The sequence below is a fragment of the Ictalurus furcatus genome, chromosome 14 (assembly GCF_023375685.1).
Source record: "Ictalurus furcatus strain D&B chromosome 14, Billie_1.0, whole genome shotgun sequence".
NCBI lineage: Eukaryota > Metazoa > Chordata > Actinopteri > Siluriformes > Ictaluridae > Ictalurus > Ictalurus furcatus.
Genome location: NC_071268.1, coordinates 24,523,494 through 24,546,290, shown reverse-complemented (window position 1 = coordinate 24,546,290; position 22,797 = coordinate 24,523,494). Strand labels below are relative to the sequence as shown.

At 40.0% G+C, this 22,797-nt stretch overlaps 1 protein-coding gene across 2 annotated transcripts in view; it reads right to left on the bottom strand.

Moving 5' to 3' along the window:
• Positions 1 to 87: 87 nt before the first annotated feature.
• Positions 88 to 22,797, bottom strand: part of myrf (myelin regulatory factor) — a 27,899-nt gene continuing 5,189 nt past the window's right edge. The window contains exons 2-28 of one of the 2 annotated variants that reach the window (XM_053642028.1): positions 18,052 to 18,142; positions 17,383 to 17,658; positions 16,570 to 16,631; positions 15,562 to 15,784; positions 15,306 to 15,406; positions 15,097 to 15,211; positions 14,376 to 14,571; positions 14,123 to 14,199; positions 13,776 to 13,886; positions 13,474 to 13,573; positions 9,685 to 9,885; positions 9,493 to 9,601; positions 9,227 to 9,336; positions 8,076 to 8,236; positions 7,869 to 7,941; positions 7,323 to 7,405; positions 7,086 to 7,154; positions 5,271 to 5,354; positions 4,812 to 4,879; positions 4,557 to 4,679; positions 3,903 to 4,121; positions 3,633 to 3,726; positions 2,723 to 2,785; positions 1,708 to 1,813; positions 1,528 to 1,602; positions 996 to 1,094; positions 88 to 906 (exon numbers count right to left, since the gene is read on the bottom strand). In XM_053642028.1, the coding sequence (XP_053498003.1) occupies positions 999 to 1,094; positions 1,528 to 1,602; positions 1,708 to 1,813; positions 2,723 to 2,785; positions 3,633 to 3,726; positions 3,903 to 4,121; positions 4,557 to 4,679; positions 4,812 to 4,879; positions 5,271 to 5,354; positions 7,086 to 7,154; positions 7,323 to 7,405; positions 7,869 to 7,941; positions 8,076 to 8,236; positions 9,227 to 9,336; positions 9,493 to 9,601; positions 9,685 to 9,885; positions 13,474 to 13,573; positions 13,776 to 13,886; positions 14,123 to 14,199; positions 14,376 to 14,571; positions 15,097 to 15,211; positions 15,306 to 15,406; positions 15,562 to 15,784; positions 16,570 to 16,631; positions 17,383 to 17,658; positions 18,052 to 18,142 (3,086 nt within the window). In that variant the 3' untranslated portion in view covers positions 88 to 906; positions 996 to 998. The remainder of the gene's footprint in view (positions 907 to 995; positions 1,095 to 1,527; positions 1,603 to 1,707; positions 1,814 to 2,722; positions 2,786 to 3,632; positions 3,727 to 3,902; positions 4,122 to 4,556; positions 4,680 to 4,811; positions 4,880 to 5,270; positions 5,355 to 7,085; positions 7,155 to 7,322; positions 7,406 to 7,868; positions 7,942 to 8,075; positions 8,237 to 9,226; positions 9,337 to 9,492; positions 9,602 to 9,684; positions 9,886 to 13,473; positions 13,574 to 13,775; positions 13,887 to 14,122; positions 14,200 to 14,375; positions 14,572 to 15,096; positions 15,212 to 15,305; positions 15,407 to 15,561; positions 15,785 to 16,569; positions 16,632 to 17,382; positions 17,659 to 18,051; positions 18,143 to 22,797) is intronic. The other variant, XM_053642029.1, reaches the window with a different exon arrangement.

Sequence of the window (22,797 nt, the reverse complement as noted above, 5' to 3'; positions counted from 1 at the left end):
ATAATAATAATAATAATAATAATAATAATAATAATAATAGTTGTCACTATTATTATTATTATTATTATTATTATTATTATTAGACTGTTCATACTGTATTAAGTGGTTACGGTTATTACTCTTCACTACTGAATGTAGTTACTGAACCACGTAACGCTTTCACCCCCAACATATTTTGAACCTAATTTCTTTTCTTCACCAGGAATTGTAGCAAGTCAAGGACTGCAGTGTAACAAACACAAACATAAAAAAAAAAAAAATAGAAGAAATATACCTTTTGAGAAGGTGAGTATTGCGTTCCAAATACAGAGTTAAATCATGATTAGGAAAATCATCCATGTAGTTATCCAGTTATCCAGGTAGTTACAGTACAAGCAAATGTCCTTTGTGTGTCATTTTCGTCGATGCGGTATGTAATTACACTTGTATCAGCTAGGAAACGTGTGCAAATCACCAGTGTATTATGAGATCGTTTGCACTCTAAGAAAACAAGGCATTCAACCAAACATTTCATTGTCAATGGGTACGCATCTTTTGTACAACTAGTATGTATCTCAAACCTGGTAAGATGCATGTACGGTACTGTACTTTTATAGTTTTCATTCTTAAAGGTACAGTAGTGATCTTTAATTCTGTAACTCATTTGAAGGTACACCATATTCACTTCATTTTAGGTGAAAGATACACAATTTAAAGGTTCAAAAGATGTACCCTTGCGACAAGGGAAGTAGTATAGTACTTTTCTTCTTTATTAGCGTATGCGGTGTCAGCAGTATCAGTGAGCGAGGGGTAATCCTGTCATGGAGTCAGATATTTCTTAGAGGTAATAGGGCATATTTGTTTTGACAGTGGCGTCTGTTATTGTAAAGCACTTCCTGAAGAGACGTGTTCTGACAAATTCCCATGCTACAACATCGCAAATGAAAAGGAGCAGTCATGAAAATGGTTCAAAGGGTGTATGGGAGAGAACAAATATTTGGTATTTTAGACTCTACCCTTTAAGTGCATCTGCTTTGGATGAGAAAATGGTAATCAATGAATGGTGTAGTGTCCTGCAGCTTCTGTTCTTCAGACCCAGAGCAGCCCATTTCACCCTGTGGAAATGGAAGAGTGGGTCAGCAGCATGTTTCTTCAACGTGACAGAGACAGAAATTATACACGGTGTCCCAAAAGTCTCCATACATAGGGGAAATTAATACTTTTTTTTTTTTATCAAAATGTCTTCCAAATATTTTTATACTTAGTATATATTATATATATATTTTGTTCAGCCTTTGACAAAAGAAAAATGTATTGACATGGCTGGATCGGGACGCTGCCGCAAGGTTGCGATGGACTTTAACAAGAAACATGGTAAGCACATCACACACCACACTGTTACCAAACTTATTAACAAATTCAAAAATGACTGGAAGTGCTTCTCCAACCGAAAAGTGGACGTCCACGAACAGCCACTGACGTGGTGCTGGCATACGTAGTCCCTTATGTATGGAGACTTTTGGGACACCCTGTATAATGTGTACTTACATAGACTGAAACCCGGAAATGGTAGGTGGCATCTTGGACTGATGCCAGTGGAAAGGACCACAAGTGACTGGTCCCCTAAAAAGTAAAATAATTCAAATATATAATATATATATATTAAAATATATTAAAACAGACGTATCAACAGCATGTTATATTTAATGTAAATCACAAATCTGTTACCTTTGTGAAGGCACCTTTGCGTTCAGAAAAATCGGTCTCTGTGTGGTTTGGGCAAAGACGCCCTCTAGTGACACTACACTGCCATACCCATACAATTTCAGAGAACCTAAAGGAAGAGCAAAACATCTGTGAGTGTGCTAGGCTCTGCACACGCTAGGGGTTGCACAGACTAGTCGACTAATACGTTCAATAGTTACTACTATGGGGAGCGGTCCAATAATCAGTGGGCAATAATTAGGCAGACAGTAAGGACAGTGAGGTAAAAATATCAGGCTAAATGTGCTTTGTTAGTCTGAAAATATTACAGACCAAATGAAGCCTACAGTCAACTGCGCAAAAGTATGCTGGGAAACGTTTTTGGTAGTATTTTTTCTTTCTTTCCTTTTGCTTTAATGTACCGTGAACACTTTAATATCAATGCGCATGAATTGGAGGATGTGGGATTTGAATGTTTTTAAAATCCCACTTCTCCCAAAGGAGTTCCTCCCACAGTTATAATACCAAATAAAATGTAAATAAAATACTTGTACTCTGGCATAGTGAATTCCTTTGTGAGCAGTGCTGTATGAAAGAGTGCTTTCAGAGCCACGGGTTGCACGTCAGTATTCAATTCCACTCAGTGAGTTTAGTGACAGATCAGTAGCGCATGCCAGCTCAAAGAGGCTGATCCACTTGTTTTTGGACGCTACAGAGTCTGGTGTTGAATATGGTGGAATTGCAAGCTCATCCAGAAGACTGCATTTTAAGAATTTGTAATATGACACACAGAGCTATTATTTTGCACCTTTACTCTAGTCTTAAAAAGCATGAAGCTGGACATTTCATTTCTAGCCTGTATGTGTGGCTGTAAACTGAAGTGCAGTTTGATGTGGGGTTTTTTTGTTGTTGTTGTTACAACATAGTGATGTCCTGATACAGTGTGAAAGATGACAAGTTGATGAAATTTTTTTGAATTACTGTTCGACTCATAACTCGGTCCCCAAGCACAGTGCACTTAAACAGCGAATGCACTGACCTCATATGTAGAGTGATGTGACTCATAGAGGAATTTTGACTCCTGTGCAGAAATACAGTGTAGCTATGGACAGAAGAAATATGCAGGAATGGAGAGAGACTGTTAATAATATCTCAAAACAGAGGTAAAACATACCAGTGCGCTGAATAACCACAGGATTGATGTTGCACTGCAATAAATGTTATCTTAGCAAGTGGAAATACCTTGAACGTAGTCATATTCCGCTAATATTTCCTATTATGTAGTCCGTACAGTATTTCACGGAGGTGTTTGTGATAAATGCTTGATTTTGCTGCAGCTGTTGTCAAAATTTGTTTTGTGCTTTTTTTTTGTAGGAAAACTACTCGGACTAACGAGTAGTCTCTCGCGGCGATGTTTGCTGGTAAACGAGACCTTTCGGCTGTACTCATGTTCGACTCGCGCGAATCGAAGAGAGCTTTGACTGAATGCGTGTCGTGATGAAGTCACATGACGCGCCTTGGCCCAAATCTGCAGAAAATCTGTGGTAACTTGAAAAATTGCGAGCTCCTCCGAATATTGTGGAGTTTGCTCGGTTCTGCGTTCATTTCTGCGATCGTGAAATCCTGGAGGATTATGAGATTACAATAAACCGAATAAAAGGCTACAAGAATATAAACTATAGACTAAGAATTTAATAGCTATTTACTAATTTCAAGCCAAATTCATTTAAACTATTGAGTAATTTCCACCCAAACAGTCTTGTTCTATTGGCAAGTTTAATATTCTTATATTTGGTTTATTGTAACCTTATAATTGGAAATACCAGACAAAATTGACTATATTCAAGATATTGCAGTGTGGAAATATAAACAATGAATAGGCTGTAACTGTCAGGGTTTGAAACAGTATGAAGAAAAAAAAAAGGCTTAAGATAAATGTATGTACATACCTGCAACTGTGAGATGAAGCACAGTTCAGTGTCTTCAATTCCTGATTAGTTTCGACGATGTAAAGTTCATTTAGGGACGGCAGGAAATGTCCATCTGAGGGTGAGAAAGCAGCTTGAGACCATGAATGTCATTAAAGGGTATAACTGTTTATACAAAGCCCACGTGTATTATAACAATATACAATATGTTTGTGTGTGTGTGTGTGTGTGTGTGTGCATGTACACTACCGGTCAAAAGTTTGTGGACGCCTAACTATAAAACCAAGATACCCTGAGTGTGTGCGCTGCGTTGCCTGCGTGGCCCAGGGAGACGGTTACTGTTGCCTCCTGTGTCCATATCTGAGGGTAGAGGAATTTTCTTGGACTTGCTGAGGGAGAGAGGGGATGAAGTGTGACTCAGCCTGTTTCTACTCCTGCTGTCTTTATCCAACCCACGAGACTTTGCCTTCCTATTTATACTGGCCATGGTGGGAGCAGGACTACTGGAGTCTGCGAGTAAAGTCAGTGAGGAAGAAAGACGGAGAGAAAGAGAGAAACACAGATAAATGAAGCATGCCATTACATACACTAATAATGAATGTTCTCAGCCTTTTTGAGAATGATGCTTTTGTGTAGGAGCTAATTATATAGGGGATATGTAATGAAAGAAGACTGATGGCATAAAAGCATGAATGAGTTTCCTCACTACACAAGTGGTTTAGTGTAAGACGGAGAACAAGCCCTGAATATAGCGTTACACTTCCACCAAGGGCAAGGCCGGGGTGTGGGCTCTGTGTCAATCACTCTCATTTATTCATTCTGTTAGACATTGAGAGGCAATTAAATACCCTGTATTTACAGACAGATGGGTATTTGGAACAGATATTCAGAATTTAGTCTTTTGGTTTTGTTTAAATTTTTGAAAGTGGGATGGCCTTGTTTTACCTGACATGGATTGGTTGGTGCTTGGCTGCAGGCTGACAGTAGCTGATTGGTTGTTGGCAGTTGTTGGAGGGCAGCAGATAAGACGATTAGGCAGAGTTGGAGAGGTGGAGTCTATGTCTATGTCTAAGAGAGACAGTTACAAGCATTGTTTATTTAAATTTTTTCAAGAGAATAATCTTTCAACTCATGGCTTAAATATGTACCTTACGTTGTATAGATATATAAAACTGAACATATACTGTAATTATCTGGCACCTGAAGAGATTGTAGAGATGGGGGGTGAATAAACTGCTTTACTAGATGAGCCAAGAGCAGAGCGAGTCCTGAGCGACAGAGAGAGAAAGAGAGCAGTCAGTCAACATCTGCAAAGAATACAGCATGTCCTGCATGCTGTAAAAAAAAAAAACATTCTGGCTGATCCATGCCGTGGATTTGTGTCATATGAGTAGATATCATTTTGTGGAATGCAAAATCAACGAATCAACCAGGGAACCTTTTGGTTCTTTTTGTGTCCAGTTTTCTCCCAGTTTTAATTGTAGGAGGTTCAACATGCTTCTTTACAACCAGCAATCACTATCTATTTGTGGTAATTATTATTAACTAATAAACTCTGATTCTCTGCTAACTCTGAGAAGGAATGAGCATGAGGATACCCTTGTATTGGAAAAAGGGACACAGGAAAACAGGAAAATGGAAGAAAAACAGAAAGCATACCATAAACAGATGGATGGACAGAAAGTGACAGTGGCAGTGAAGAAGCGCATCCAGGAGATGGAGAAAACACAGGAGGACATAGAACTACAAATGAGAGAGAAATACTAAGGAAATGACAGAGAGGACAGAAAATCTCATGTATACACATTTATGCATTCAAGAAGACGAGAAAAGAAAAACATTTCCAGCTTTTCCTTATAGACGTTAAGGTAACATGTGACTTGGCAATTCCAACCCACCAGCCAACTGTCCCCTATCATATGACCATAGGGTGAGAGCAAACACATGCTTCCTCCAAGCCAGCTACTGCATCTTTTCGAACTGCTGCATTAGCTGTGTGCAATTTGCCCTCTTCTGCATACATTAGCTCACAGGCATCCATGATTGGTTAGTGTTGCTGTGAGTGACAGGTGTGAAAAAGTATGCCATCCCACCCACCAAGAGAGCACAGCCCATTTTTCTCTCTTGACACCTCACCACAGATGGCTGTGGCATAGTCAGAACTCGAACTAGTGATCACCTGACGATAGGGCAAACGTTTTGGGTTTTTTTTTTATTTTTTTAATGTGCCAGAACAACAGATATTTATAAAAAGTACTATTTTAGGTATACTCTAAAAAAAATGCTGGGTAATTTTTTTTTTTTGTAGTATCTTCAATATAAATCAGACTACTACATAAATTGAGTTGAAGTTGATACTTTACTTTCTGCTTGCAGCAATCACAGCAACAGATATTAGCACACATCTTCTTCAACTAACTTTCCAGTTAAGAACACAACTCTTGAAATACCAACAACGACACCTAGTGGTTACTCCAGGATACTACATTTTTCTACCCAAATGCTGGGTCGAGCCTTTTGGGTCATTTAATTGGGTTCTTTTCTCAGTCTTTGGGAGTTTTTGTGTAATTTTGTGTAACTGGGTTTTCACTGACAATTGAATCAATGCACCCCTCCCCCACCCCGACCCATCAGCCCAGCTCCACAGGTCAAATCAACGCAGCGCAGACTGTTAGACTTATTTGGAGAAACTACATTCGTATCAATATATCTATCCATAAAACCATTACTGTACAGTAGAAAAAGCAAAAATGTGCAATAACAGTCCAGCTTACATGACATTAAATGCACCGCTATCTTTGTTAGCTTTGGCGTACTTGTTTGTAATGCCCACCGTATCGTACGTTGGTTAAACGTCTCCTATGATCAAAATCTAACGTCTTCGTCTTAAATATATGACTTATTTAGCAGCTCTATATGAATAAATTTCTGAACACCTTCTTGTGTATAAATAAAGGAGATACCATGTCGACATATTTGTTTATAATGTGATAGATTTGACATTTTCAACGGGTAAAAATAACCCTGAAAATATGAACCCATTTATGAAATAAAATTAACCCAGCATTTTTGTAAAAACGAAACCATCCTTTGGGTTGAAAAACCACCCGTTTGCTGGGTTAAAATTAACAACCCAACTTGATGGGTTAGTTTAGCCCAAAATGTGTTCTGTCCTATATTTACCCAGCCGATCGGCTAAAAATAACCAAATTTGTGTTGTTTTTAACCCAGTGCTGATCATGTTTTTGCAATTTCCATACGTTAATAAACTCTCCACTATAGTTCACAGCAGGCAATGTGTTCAGTAGGGCAAACACACTGAAAGCACTCATATTGACGGCCACTACCTGTACTTTTTTTTTTTTTGGACCACACACAAAACCAAGCAATAAGGATGAATTCCAGATGTTTTCCTGCAGTTAAAACGTTTGTTTAAAGCATAGTAGTCAAACTCAAGCTCTGACGTATACATACCTATCTGCCTCAGCCATGTTGCTGTGCTGATGCAGGTTTAGCACATACAGTATGGACATTGAGATGACACTAGGGAAAGAAAAAAAGACCAAATGTTCATTTTGGCTGTTTCTGTCCTTACATTTACATTCATGGCATTTTGCAGATGCCCTTATCCGGTACGACTTACAGAAGTAATAGGACATTACATTTTAACATTTATCTCATTATCATTAGGAGGACATTCTCCTCCCTTACCTGAAGGCCATGATGATGACCAGGGCCAGTATGGTACCCTGCAGGAACCGGTGACTCAAACAGCCCTGCTCTGGAGCTGCACTCTGCAAATAAATAAAAAACCAAACCTCTCTCTTGTTCTACTGCATTTCATTTTGCATCTCATATAGGTGTCTTGTGGATTACTTTCGAACCCTTCCACTGTACAGTTCACTAAAGGTGGATAAACTCCAGCTGCATCCTTACACAGTCCACACACTCCTTGATAGAAACCACTGCTCTCTTAAAGCGGAATAACAAAGTCACTTCACTCATATGCTTCTTTTATACAGTAAAATAAAAAGCCATGGATGAACTTCTTGATAATTTACCTCTTGATTTGAATTGGTATGAATTAGTAATGAACAACGTAGCGTGTTACATTTTATCTAGCTACTAAACGTGTCCTCTCGCCTGTGCTGGGAGTCGGACATGTATTCCCCTAGACTCCCTGCCATCTTTATTCTGTATAACGCCTAACTCTTTGTAATTCTCTCATTAGCTCAACTGTTACAGTAATCTCCATACCTTATTTCCTGCTTTGGCTGCTTTCTTCTTAAGTGGACCACTTCCTGTTCTACTAAAGTAGCTTCCTGTTAGGCTGAAATAAAAAAGCAACAGTGCTACACTAAGACATTTCCTTTCAGAACTTGGATTAAATGCATGAAGTCATGTGCTGATTGTGTAGTATACACACACACACACACACACACACACACACACACACACACGCACCTAATTGTACCCCCACTGACAGTACTCTTCATGCTGTCAAGGCGTCGTAGTTTAGCAAGTTTGCGACTCCACCGTTCCAGTTCATTGATTCGAGTTTCCAGATTATCGGTCAGTTTACACAACTCTTTCACTGCTCCGACATTCTCCATAAAAATGCGATCCTATGGGAAACATACACACACACACACACACACACACACACACACATTCTCTCTGAATATACAGTGTACATTCAAACGTTTTTGATTTCTGAAACAAAGAACGAGAATGATCAATATTTTCTCTACTGTTTCTACGTCACTATTCGAACTGAAGCAGATTTGTCATATTGACCACGTTAACTCCTTTGTACAACGGTCCTATTTTCCTGATGATTCTTATCTCTTCCATTGAAGCACGTGCTCAGATGACACTCTGATGGATTTGCTCTAACAAAGATCATCATTTTTTACAGAAACCCGTGGTGTCAGCTCAAGTTTTGTCATTAAAGCAAAAGGGGGGTGTACCAAATACTAAGACATTATGAAATTCAAGTAAATATTTCTAACATTCTCCATTTCACTTGAGTATTTACTGATAATATAATATGTAATGGATTAAATTAGAAAATAATGCAAAACAGAAGCATTCTCAATAGGACTTTTGGACCCCAAAAGGACTAAGTCCAACATGGAGGACTTAATCCTACACTCTATTTTCTACACAGCAGCATATGAATGTATTTGTTTATGTTAATTTGTCCATCCATCCATCTTCTACCGCTCACTCCTTCTTCAGGGTTGTGGGGGAACCTGGAGCCTATCCCAGGGAGCATCGGGCACAAGGCGGGGTACACCCTGGACAGGGTGCCAGTCCATCGCAGAGCACAATCACATACACACTCACACACCCATTCATACACTACGGGCACTTTAGACACGCCAATCAGCCTACCATGCATGTCTTTGGACTGGGGGAGGAAACCGGAGTACCCGGAGGAAACCCCCGCAGCACGGGGAGAACATGCAAACTCCGCACACACATGGCCCCGGTGGGAATCAAACCCCGGACTCTGGAGGTGTGAGGCGAACGTGCTAACCACTAAGCCACCGCGCGCCCATGTTAATTTGTATGAATGGATAAATATGAATGAAGTGTTGGTGTTTAAATACCTTGTTGACTACCAGTAAATTAGGGATGGTCTCTCCATTGGCACAAACTACATCTCCGCCATCTTTCACAGCTTCTGGAAGGATCTGCTGGACTTCCTGGGCTATAACTCCTGGCATACACAGATTACACACAGTAGCTGTATTAGATGCATGTAATACCACATGCATAAGGAGTTATGGTTAAGGTATGGACATACACGTGCATCGAACCAAAACAAAACTATCAATAAACACACACACAGGGTTTTAAGAGTACAAGGAATTACCAGTCTCTGCAGTGTTCTCAATGCCCACAGTGGCAGCAAACTCAGGCTTATACTGGTAATGCACCAGCCGCATCTGAGAGATTCGCTTTAGGTTGTCTGTGGTGTCCACCTACAATACAGCACTCAGGATGAGATGGTGCTAAGTATTCAAGTAGAAAATTTACAAATGAGCTTGTGCATAAAATCACATACTTCTTTCACATTCTCCTTGGCACGGATGTCAGATGGATGTACCAGGGAACCCATGACCTTCAGGTTGCCATGGACGACCAGAGCCTCGTCAGGTCGATCGGTGTTGATGCCCACTCGGCCATGGTGGTACACTGAATCAGGCAACTGACCTCTCTGCCACAACACCTCACTGTCACTCTCAAACTGACCCGGGTTAGACGCCTGTCAGTGTGTGTGTGTGTGTGTGTGTGTGTGTGTGTGTGAGAGAGAGAGAGAGAGAGAGAATGATGGAAATAAACATTTTTACACACTTGCAGGCACAGTTAGACTGTATTTTCTTACATATAAGCTGCACATTTACATCACGTCATTTTTTCAAAGTATGCACACATCAATCAATTTCAGCATTGAAGCTTCTTAAATTAAACAATAATAATAACTGAAAGACTAAAGTTTGTAAGTTTGTGACCACAGTTTGAGTCGGCTTATCAAAGCTGGCTGAACAAGTTTAAAAGTGAGTGCATTTGAGTCTGGAGGCTTTTTCAACTTGATATATTTTCCTTTGTTTGGTGAATGGGGGTCTTTCGCTACACTATGTTGCCAGAAGTTTGTGGACACCTGACCACCACACCCCTATGTGGGCCTTCCCACATACGTACACTACCGGTAAAAAGTTTAGACACACTTATTGTTTATTTTTCTTTATTTTCCAACATTTTGGAATAATAATAAAGTCATCAAAACTCTGGAGTAACACAAATGGAACTATGGGAATTATGTTGTTTTAAGAAATCCAAAATAAATCAAAATAATTTAAGATTTTAGCATCTTCAAAGTAGACGCCCTTTTTGCCTAGAATATCCAGAAATGTATTCTTGGCGTTTTCTCATTCGATTTCTTGAGGAATTTCTCTGAGATGCTTTTTAAACAGTATTAAAGGAGTTCACACCGACACTGGACTCTTATTGGACACTTAATGGCTGCAAAAAATATTTTTTTTTGTTAATAAAATGTTAGTTTTCTAATGAAAGAAATGAATACGTCGGCCCGATTATATTTCTTGTCTACAACACAGATTTCAAACATTTAATCACATACCTTCAGATCAAAAGCTTTTTAAGATCATGAGAAACATTTCAGTCCAGTATCCACAAACATTTGACTGGTAGTGTATGTTACACAATTGTATAGGACGTCTTTGTATGCTGGAGTAGTTCAATTTCCCTTCAGTGGAACTAAGAGGCCCAAACCTGTTCCAGCATGACAATGCTCCTGTGCACAAAATGAGCTCCATGAAGACATGGTTTGTCAGTATTGGAGTAGAAGAACTTGAGTGTCCTGCACAGATCCCTGACCTCAACCCCACTGAACACCTTTGGTTTGAATTGGAACGCCGACTGCACCCCAGACCTCCTCACCCGACATCAGTGCCTGATCTCACTAATGCTCTTGTGGCTGAATGAACACAAATCCCCTCAGACATATGCCAAATTTTTGTGAAAAGCCTTCCCAGAAGCAAAGAAGAAGAAGCTTTTATTTGTAACATATACAGTACATTACATCCATCCATTTTCTGTACCACTTATCCTTAATGGGTCACGGGGAACCTGGGGTCTATCCCAGGGAGCATGGGGCACAAGGCGGGAGACACCCTTGACGGGGTCAGTACATTACAGTATAGAATAGGAAGCTGGGGTCAGAGCATTGGGTCAGCTATAATAAAGCACACCTGGAACAGAAAGAGTTAAGAATTTGGGAAAGTATGGGATGTTCAATAAGCACATATTAGTGCAGGGAAATTGTAATGCTACAGCATACAAAGACATTCTATACAGCTGTGTGCAGGATAACAGTTTGGGGAAGGCCCATACATATAAACCTTTGCCAATTATGTATTCTTTGGTGATTTAATACTCTAAACATATGCAGGTTGTTATGTGGGCTTATAAAAACGTATTTTTTTCATTAAAAGGTTTAAGTTTATTGAAGGTGATGGTTGGTCAAGTGCTGGGGAATTAAATGTGTGTGTTGTTGTAGGTTTGGGTTAATAGTGTGAAAGATATACACAACAGCCCCCATCGTTTCTGTTGGTGGGTAAGTCTGATCGGTTTGATATGCGTAGACTTGCTGTCCTGAGGAGGGATTTATATCAGTGCAAAGTTGTTGATGTAGTGATTCTACTTCAAGAGCTGCAGGTTGTGATAAAGTTTTACATTTTCAGATAGATTAATAAAAAAAATAAAAATAAGAATAAGTGAATGATGGATTTTCCTGGCCAACATACTAATTAAAACATGTACAGTGCCCTCCACCAATATTGGCCTATACACTTGGTAAATATGAGCAAAGAATGATGTGAAAAATTGTCTTTATTGTTTATTGTAACCTTTTGATCTTTTGTTTAAAAAAAAAATCACAAAAATACTCTGCTCTCGTGGATATCAAACAATTGCAAATACAACACAGGTTTACCAAAAAAAAAATATCGCTATTAAAGATAGGTGTGCAGCAATTATTGGCACCCTTTTAGTCAATACTTTGTGCTACCTCCCTTTGCCAAGATAACAGCTCTGAGTCTTCTCCTATAATGCCTGATGAGGTTGGAGAATACATGGCAAGGGATCTGAGACCGTTCCTCCGTACAGAATCTCTCCAGATCCTTCAAAATGTTTTGGATCACTGTCCTGCTGGAAGATCCAACCACTCATTATCAAATATCAACAGATACTAAGAGTCCATGATGCCATGTGTCCTAACAAAATGTCCAGGTCCTCTGGCAGAAAAACAGCCCAGAACATTAAAGATCCACCACCATATTTAACCGTGGTCATGAGGTACTTTTCCATATGTCTACCTCTCTGTGTGCCAAAACCACCTCTGGTGTTTATTACCAAAAAGCTCTGTTTTGGTTTCATCTGACCATAGAACCCGTTCCCATTTGAGGTTCCAGTAGTGTCTGGCAAACTGAAGATGCTTGAGTTTGTTTTTGGATGAGAGTAGAGGCTTTTTTCTTGAAACCCTTCCAAACAACTTGTGGTGATGTCAGTGACTTCGGATTGTAGTTTTGGAGACTTTCTGACCTCAGGACACAACTAACTTCTGCAATTCTCCAGCTGTGATCCTTGGAGATTTTTTGGCCACTCGAACCATCCTCTTCACAGAGCGTTGAGACGATATAGACACACGTCCAATTTCAGGCTGATTCATAACATTTCCAGTTGACTGGAACTTCTTAATTATTGCCCTTATGGTGGAAATGGGCATTTTCAATGCTTGTGCTATTTTCTTATAGCCAGTTCTCATTTTGTGAAGCTCAACAACCTTTTTCCACACATCACAGCTATATTCTTTGGTCTTACCCATTGTTATGAATGACTAAGTGAATTAGGCCTATGTGTTGCCTCGTATTTATACCCCTATGAAACAGGAAGTCATGGTTGAACAATTTCCTGTTCATAGTCATCCAGGTGTACTAAAAAAATGCCAAATATCAATGGTAATATACTTCAAATATATTTTTCTCATATGAATTCAGAGGGGTGACAATAATTGTTGCATACCTATATTTAACAAATATATATATATATATATATATATATATATATATATATATATATATATATATAAACCTGTGTTGTGTTTGCAATTGTTTGGTATCCATGAGAGCAGAATTAAAGGTTAAACAATACAGACAATTTTTGCCATTATTAGTGGAGGACACTGTGGGTAACTGATCAGGGTAAGATGACTGACACAATGAGACAGACACTGGGAAGAGGAGGTTGGTCAGACAGACACAGCCAGACTGACAGCGGTTACCCTGACGATGATCCTCTCAGACACCTGAGCTGCCACTGTATGGCTCTGAGTGTGGGATTGAGCCTGGAGAGCCACCACCAACATGAAGTATCTATACACACACACAAACACAGCTAAGTCATAGGCCTCACTCAGTCATGCTAGTTTTGCTGATTGTCCTGTCTATAGCGTTGAGTTGAATGATGCGTGCAGCAGGATGACATTCTGTGGTATGTGAGTGACTGTACATGATTAAGTGTAAACATGCGTGTGTGTGTGTGTGTGTGTGTGTGTGTTATAGATGTGATTTGTACCTCTGGTCAGGGTTTGGCTTGCCCTTCTTCCTCATATTATTGGCTGTAGTCTCACTGAAATGCAGTCGACCCACTGTTACCTTGGTTACTTGTTCCGGGGGCAAAGTAACCCTACAGAAAACAACAACAATATACACTTCAGGCCTGTACTCCTTTTCAACAACTATTCTAACTTAACGCCAGGTATTGACTGTGCTATTTAGCATTAAAGACCATAAAAAAACAGTAAAATAACATTAAAAAAAAAAAAAAGTTATTCACTTGAATAAAGGATAAAAAAAAAAGACCTTGAAAGAAGAAATATCTCCTGCTGTATTGTAGGCATGGTATTGTAACAGGAAACTCACAGTACAGGCTTAAATGGCCTCTTGCTGCGGTCAGACTGAGACTGTTCCACATTGATCGTCTGGTTCATGGCTTCTAACTGTAAAGTCAGGATATTTGCGGATTCAGGTTACATCAATACATAAGTAACCTTAAAAATATGGTTGATAACAACCATTTACATCACTACACAACACATCCAGTGTGACACTCAATGTGCTCAAAGCAACAAACAGACCCACTGGCTTTTGACAGTAGTCTTTCATCACTCCTCACCTTGACTCCATTAAGTTTTAGGTAGAAGCATTCAATCGGTTGCAGCCCTTCGCTGGTCTTCACATATTTGGGATCACCCAACATGCCAATGTACACAGTGACCTGGAAGTGGTTCTTTTTCTGACACACGAACGCATCATCAGCCAAAGAAAAATTAAAACCTTTGTCAGCATCCACTCTGTACGTGGGCATCGGGCTAGAGAGATAGAAGAGGCATAGAGAAATGAATCACACTACGAATAGCAAGAGTGTTTGTCACAAGATTAGCTAAATCTGTTTCTTTTACGTTTCTTTCTTTAATTTTCTTACAGCACGCTTTAAAAGTCTTGGTCAATGGTGTATTTACATCATTCCCTTCTCTCGTTTTTACTTCTTTTTTTTTTTTCTGACTGCTGCCCTTCTCCTCCTTTCTCCAGTCAGCCGAAACTACTTTTACTCTTACTCCTACACACAGCTCACCTCAATGGAATTCCCAGTCCTCTCCATCCTCTCTCTCTCTCTCTCTCTGTCTCACTCACTCGTTCGCCTTTAGTATCGTCTTCGCCCCATTAAATCCATCCATCTAATATAAACCCACGATGCACATACGCACATTCTTGTTTCATTCCTGCTATCTCTATATTTCAATGTAAAATAACATGTGCAATTCCAAAAGCATGTAGAATGTTATGGTGTTACATTTTTTTTTTTTTTTTTTTTGCAAAGCAGGGATTTCACCCACAGTTCTTTTCCATTGGCATCATATAACGGAGTCCATTTGTTCTGTTGGTGCGGCTGCCATTTTATGCACTGGTAGTTTGGGTCCAAATACGAGTTCTCGGCGTCCTGCATCAAACCTTGGTGACACGAAAGCAATAAAAAGTTTAAAGCTTGTTTAAAGGCTTCACTAAGGTGAGAAGAGCGTGTGGCGTATGGGAGGCATGTGTTTACCTGGTTCTTGCTTGATAATGCCAGTCAAGATCTGAGCATTGAGAGTGCTGTTAGGAGAATCTGAGTGTTTTCTCTTCTTTGCTTGGTGAATAGGTATACCACTTTAACACACACACACACACACACACACACACACAGAGAGAGAGAGAGAGAGAAAATGAGTCCATTTTATTCCATTTTTATGTTCTTTCCGCTGCTATAACATATTTTTCATCTTATATGCCAAAATATAGCTGTCTCTTTCACGCTGACTCACTCTTGTCCTTGTGGATGCTGGAGCAGTTGATGGAGCATCTGACCCTGTTGCAGATCACCACCCCCGCTGCTGGCTGGACCAATCGGGTACTGTGAAATCATGGGCTCGGGTTTCAGGTACATGTCCCGATGTATGTTGGGATAGTGGCTGTGGGGTGGCAGGGGTGGCGGAGTAGTCATGTGACACATATTCTCAGGCGTCATGGTCCGAAGCATGTGCGAATCTGTGAAGAGAACAACAAAAATGAATATATCTGACACTGTGTGATGTACAAAATCGACATCGTACACCAAAATGCAGTATTTACTGTCAGAATTCAAATTCCAAAGCTACAGTAAAATAAACGTAACAGTACTTTCATCAGCTTATCTCAATTTTCTCTCACTTGGCTAATGGTATATTGTTAAACTGGATTTCTGCCAGTGAGATTAAAATATTCCACACCTTTATCCTCAGTGAGAAAGACCAACACAGGTGTGCAGGGAAGAAGAGAACTTTTTTTTTTTTTGGCTTGGTGGACTGTAAAAATAAGCCACGTTTGCTATTTTTAAAAACACCTTACCAAACGAATGGTCCGGAACAACTGTTCGTACGAGTGGTTTCTAATAGATTTAGAAATACTCAGCTATCCCTCAGGGACGTCTCACACTTGTCATCATTTTTCCAGATCTTTTTGTTCCCTGGATTCCCCACAAACATTATCATTATTATCAACATGCTGTTTCCGTGCGTATAACGGCATGCACGGATTCCCCATTCGTGACTAAGTAGAATATCTGATCATTTGGCTTATGTCTGTCTTCTTTCTTAGTTGTGTTATTCCACAGCTATGCAATGAGTATAGTGTATTGCTATGACAACCGGCGAGATAACATTGCTTGTTTATTTGCAGTCGTCATTATTATTTCAGAATTGTTCAAACCCACTTGGCACTGTCTACAAAAGAGTTCGCTCCATCATGTTCAAAGCGCTCCAAAGGAAGAAAACCTTGTCGTTGTTGGAACTTACCATTCACTTGCTGGGGGGAGTAGGGCTCCGAGCTAGAGTCTGGTGGAGACTCGGGTAGTGTTCTGCAATAAAATGAGGTTGTAAGGCACAGCATTTAAAAACAAACCAACAAACAAACATGGCAATAAAATGCATTTTTCAGAGTAACGAAGCAGAAAAAAAACTAATCATAGATCTTTTTTTTTTTTCTTGCACAAGCATACCTGCTGTTCCTATTTTTTCCATGTTACAAAGTCCAATGAATGATTGTGAAAATGTGATACATCATTCAATACTGGCATTCATAAGAGGTTATTGGTACAGATCCATTTGTCCTATTCTTCAGAGATTGCTCATGGTTGACTCCCTTCGCACCCTGTCTGAGATTTGTTTGAGCATTATTTGTTGAAGTTTAGTGCAGGTTATTTTGCAAACTGGGTGGGGAAAGTCGTCTATTGGCATTGCGGCTTGTAGGTGTGGCTATGGCATTCACAGGAGTTCTTTGCTACACTAGCTAACTTCAAATCCTGTTCAGAATCCTATTTGTTGTTCGTTATCCTTTGGCCTATTGTCTGAAGTCTGAATCCACCGATAAGTAAGCTTAAAGACACAGAATACGATTTTGTGTGTAATTTATGTTAGAGTCCATAGTAATAGTGTCCTCGAGGCTTCAGACTATTCAGCCGCTCTGTCCTTTCTCTCTCCTTCCTCTTATCAAACTTTGTTTAAATAATACATTTGATGTCTGAACTTCTAGTGCAATTATTCTCTTTCACTGACTCACTCACTCACTCACTCACTCACTCACTCGTGCTTTCTCTCTCTCTGTCTCACCCGGCTGCGTAGTGAGCGCAGTGCTCAGGTTTGATGTGGGGCTGTGTGACTGGCTGGTGATGGTGGTGGCTCTGGCAGGGATGGCTGTGTCTGAGAAGGCCGAGTGGCGGTGGAGGGGGATAGGGGTTCTGGCACGATGTGGGTACAGACTGAGGAGTACCCTGGCGCTGGGAGATAAGGGGGCTCACGCCACACACCACCCCCCCAGAGGAGGACGCTCCGGCCTGGGGGGAGGAGTAGTTAGGCGCTGGGCCGCTGTGGACTTCAGAAAAACAGCTGTGGGAGAGTTTGAAGGAAACAATTTTATGAATGTCAATGCAATCGTTACACAAACAAGCCGACAGCCAAAACATACAGTGTGACGTGGTGTCAAAGTAAACACACATAGTATTAAAAATTTGTGAGAGTGCTGATTTTGAGAAAGAGCATGTGCCCTGATACTGGATCATATCAGTTTTGTAGTGTGTGTTTATACAGGCAGCTAAATTCATTCGTAATGGTCTCAGTTAACTGTGTAAGATTAAGGTGATTTCATACGGTACATGGTCTGCACTTATATAGCGCTTTTTAACCTTAACAGTTTTACAGCATAGTATGCAGTGTGTGTGTGTGTGTGTGTGTGTGCGTGTGTGAGTGAGTGAGTGAGTTTGTAAGGTGCTTGAGACTTACATATCTGTGCTGTCGTCCTCTTTGCTGATGTATTCCTCCAGGATACTGGTGTCAATGTTTGTTGGCTCCAAAGAGCTGTTAATATCATGACCTGAAGAGAGGAGAAGAGAAGTGAGGAGAAGAGACGAGTACAGAAGAGAAAAGAAGAGAAGAGAGGAGAAGATAAGAGAAGAGAAAAGAAGAGAAGAGTAGAAAAGAGAAGAGTAGAAAAAAGAAGAGAAGAGTAGAAAAGAGAAGAGAAGAGTAGAGAAGAGAAGAGAAGAGAAGAGAGGGGAAGATAAGAGAAGAGAAAAGAGGGGAAGAGAAGAGAAGAGAAGAGAAGAGAGGGGAAGAGAAGAGTAGAGTAGAGAAGAGAAGAGAGGAGAAGAAAAGAGAAGAGTAGAGAAGAGAAGAGAAGTGTACAGAAGAGAAGAGAGGAGAAGAGAAGAAAAGAGAAGAGAAGAGAAGAGAAGTGTACAGAAGAGAAGAGAGGAGAAGAGAAGAAAAGAGAAGAGAAGAGAAGAGAAGTGTACAGAAGAGAAGAGAGGAGAAGAGAAGAGAAGAGAAGTATACAGAAGAGAAGAGAGGGGAAGATAAGAGAAGAGAAGTGTACAGAAGAGAAGATAAGATAAGGGAAGAGTAGAAAAGAGAAGAGAAGAGAGGAGAAGTGAGGAGAAGAGAGGAGAAGATAAAAGAAAAGAAGAGAAAAGAAGAGAGGAAAAGAGAAGAGAAGAGAAGATTTTTTTTGTATTTAGGAAATTTGCTAGAGCTTCACTGATTGCAATGCTAGAACACATTTTCAGTGTTGGCTACCATCAAACATTCCTTGTGTAAAATGTACAGATCTGATGTCCTTACGTGGCTTCTTATGGAAATTCTGCTAAATTGATCTGGGCTGAAGGTGGTAGGAGGACTCATGTGTGTAGGACATCAGTAAGGTATGTAGCGATATCAGTTTGACAAACAGAGTTTGTTGACTCACTCCATATAACTGGTTTGTCAGACTTTTCCAGCAGCAGTGAATCATAATTCAGCGCATTAGTCTTATACTCATATTTTATTTTGTCCGCATGATCATGATTTACTTCTCTTTTTCCCTCTTTCCAACTTCTCCCACCTTTACACACAAAAAAAAGTCCTCAAGACAAAACTTCACACGCAGTTTCCACACACTTTTCGCTGTTAGTGGCACTGAAACAAATGAGTTATTACCTAATAGGCTTAGTGGAGAAATGAAAAACAAGAATGTAACACAAAGGTGGTAGAGGAGTGATGGGAGAAGCGAAAGAGAGAGGGATGGAAGGAGGGGTAGACTGAAGGTCAGGGGGATGATATGGAGTGGGTGGGCAGGCGTCCCCTAAACCCCAGCACTCTCCTCTTTGATAGATTAAGCAGCTACCCAGTTTGGTATGCAAAGAATTTCAGTGTTAGTGTTGAGAAAAACTCAGTCTTTCTTTTCTCTCTCTCTCTCTCTCTCTCATCGCCCCCTTGCCCCCATCTTAACTTTTAAAAGGAACTACATTATTTCTCAATAGGTCTGGAGTGAGTCAAGGCTATATTCTTGAACCTGCATCATCTCTCATGACATCAACAGAACAGAACAGATCATTTTCACACAGGAATGAAACCGCTGAGAAAAACTGAGCTCATCATGGACACAGGGCAACAACATAGAAATTCTCGACCATGACTTGTTGATGTGTTTTACCCTTCCTTATAGAAAAGGGAAAAAAACAATCTAGCCTGCTAAAATTTGACCCAATAAACCCTTATATTATGGTTGTTTGCAGTGTCCTATCAGGAACATTCTATTTCAGCATCAACACAGCATACGGCTTAGTTATCTCCATGAGTTCCCATACAGAAAGCAGTGATGAAAGTATTTCTCTGGAAACCCTGGTTGGGTAACATGGTGCTAAATGTGTGCCAGCAAGCAGAGAGGGCAGGAGAGGGATGACTGCTCTTTAATAAGACCCAGATGTTCACCCCACCCATCACAACCAGTAAATCTGCCCTGGCAGCACTGATAACGCTAGGAGAGAGAGAGCGGGCGGGGGTTTCAGCCCAAAAAGGAGGGTGGACCAGCAGAGATGTTCTGGTGTGGAGATAAAGAAGGAATGGTGGAAGTGAGGGAAAATAGAGAACGTAACATAACAAAACATATAACAGGTAACCGGCGACCGATTCTCGACTGACAGGAACGTTCTGGAAGAATGTGAATCGCTTTCTTGTGTGTATACACGACACAAAATCAGAAATGTGTGGCAAAGCTATAGGAAATAAATTGGAACAAAAGAGGTTCGATAAAGCTCTAAAAACTAACTAACAGACTATATAACTACCTAGATTTTGCCTGTAACTGGATAATTACTTACTGACCTACCATGGCAGTAGGAACATATTTATGCTTTTTTTTTACCTTGACATTGAAATTCTAGTTGCAAAAACCACACTATGATTTGACACATCACAAAGGCTTTGATAACATCTGGAAATCTGGCCCGTTTTCCAATTCCACATCTGCTCAGGCAAACTTCGCACTTAAGTCTCAACCAGTAAAAGTCTGGTGGCTACACCAGTTATTTAATTGGCGTATGAGTTAGTGAGACTGCTTTTGGCTTGATGCGGATGTGTCCAGCTGTGGTGATACGCAAACAGAAGCCTGATTGTCAGTCCATTTTTACACACAAACACACACACACACGCAGGCCTTTTCTCTGCTGGAGGGTTAGATTGGGGGTTGGGGGATCAGGACAGCACCTCAATGCTGGAGTTGTCTGGTGGATAACAACGCAAGATAAACAGAAACAGAGCTAGTGTGTGTGTGTGTGTGTGTGTGTGTGTGTGTGTGTGTGTGGTGTCATCTCAGAGCTCATTTAGAATCGCCTGTGCATTGTCCACTAGAAAGCCATGCAACTGGAAAACTACGGAGTATTACATGCACGACTGTAATACTCATCCAGATGTTCTAAGTATAAAGTATTTGATAGTATTGTATCTAATTGTCTTGGATACTTTAAGCGTACTAGGTTACCTAATATGAAAGTAAAGAATAGAAGAACGCTAACGCTCATCACGAACTTTGTCAACAACATAAAAAAGCATATATTCTTTCCATCTTACCTTCTTCCATCTGCTGGACTTAATCCTCTAATATCTTTCATTCTATACGTTTTTATTCCTCTATTTATTCATTAAGTTTAAATTCCTTTTTTTTATTATTTTTAATTCACTCAATATGCTAACACTATACTGGATTTAAGAGTGTGATTTATTCTTAAACATTTGCTTCAAATAAGCATTTCAAAACACACAAACAAAACAGAAATAATTACAAGGGAAATACGCTCCATGGAAAACCCATATACAAGTAGACAAACAGTAGTACTACAGGCAGTGTTTGGGTCTGTGTGTGTGTGTGTGTGTGTGTGTGTGCACGCGCGTTAATAATTAATTCCTAATTCACGCTAGAGCACAGAATGATCGAGCAAAGTCCGTATCATTATCAAACAGTAAATATCGAACACTTCCCAACATGCAATTTCTTTCTTGAACAGGGAAGCACTCTTGCATACACACATATTAATAATAATAATAATAATAATAATAATAATAATAATAATAATAATAATAATAATAAATGCCTGCAGACTTATTAAAAGGATTGTTATAAATAGAAATAACCTTTACTCAGCTAGTAACAAAGCACCTCTTACTTCCAAACTGAGAAAAGCCTTGCTAAGCCTTCAGCTTGGAAATCCCTTAATAACTGTAAGGACTTGTTTATAAGTCTATAGGACACAAACGTAGCTTGTCAAACTTATTTTTTACAGTTTTCAAACATTTCTGGATGCTGTCAGGTTTTTGCTCTTGGTCCGCCTGCAGGACTTCAGAATCGTGTTTCATCTGACAAACCCACACATATCACCATTCACATTATCCCCAGACTACGATGAAAGATAATTACACTACAGACAGCTTTAAAATGTCGTAATGTGTACGCGATCCTAAATATAACTGCCAAACTCGGAATACTACGCGGACATGCTCATGAAAGCACAGATGACATTGCACACAAAGAGTTCATTACTATATAACAATGCATCATAGATACACAAAGAGCATAAGCCACAAGAAGAAGGAGATCACGAGTACCTGCTTGTAGCCACAGCATGGCGAGCTGTTCTCAATCAACACACCTACAGCTGACGATGAGCTGGAAAGTGACACATACATACACACTTGTCTGTCACATCTTTCCCCTCAAACACTTCACACACAGCTTTCCTCATAAGACCACAGTAGTACTAACATTTGGGGTGGATATGTGTTAGTGTGTGTGTGTGTGTGTGTGTAGTGTGTAGTGTGTAGTGTGTGTGTGGTATTGGGGGATTAAGTCCCAGTCATGAGACAGGGCTGTACCAGGCCACCACACACAGCTCTTGTCGCCCACCAGCACTGAGTACACCGTCCAACCTGAGCAGCTTACCTACCCACCTCAGAACCAGAGTGAGACGTGAAGACAAAGACAGAGGCTGAAGTTTAAGCGAGAGATAGAAAGACAATAAGAGTGAGATTGAGAAGAATGTGTGAAGAACGCAAGAATCGAACTAAACACTCAGACTAGAGTACAAACGCACAAGTCCCATTGAGACACGCTGTAAAACCGGATAAGTTCATTTAACTCAAAAAATTTGACGAAACTAATCACCACACAATTTTTAAGCTGATGAATCAATTTCTTTAAGCCAAATACACTTAAATATA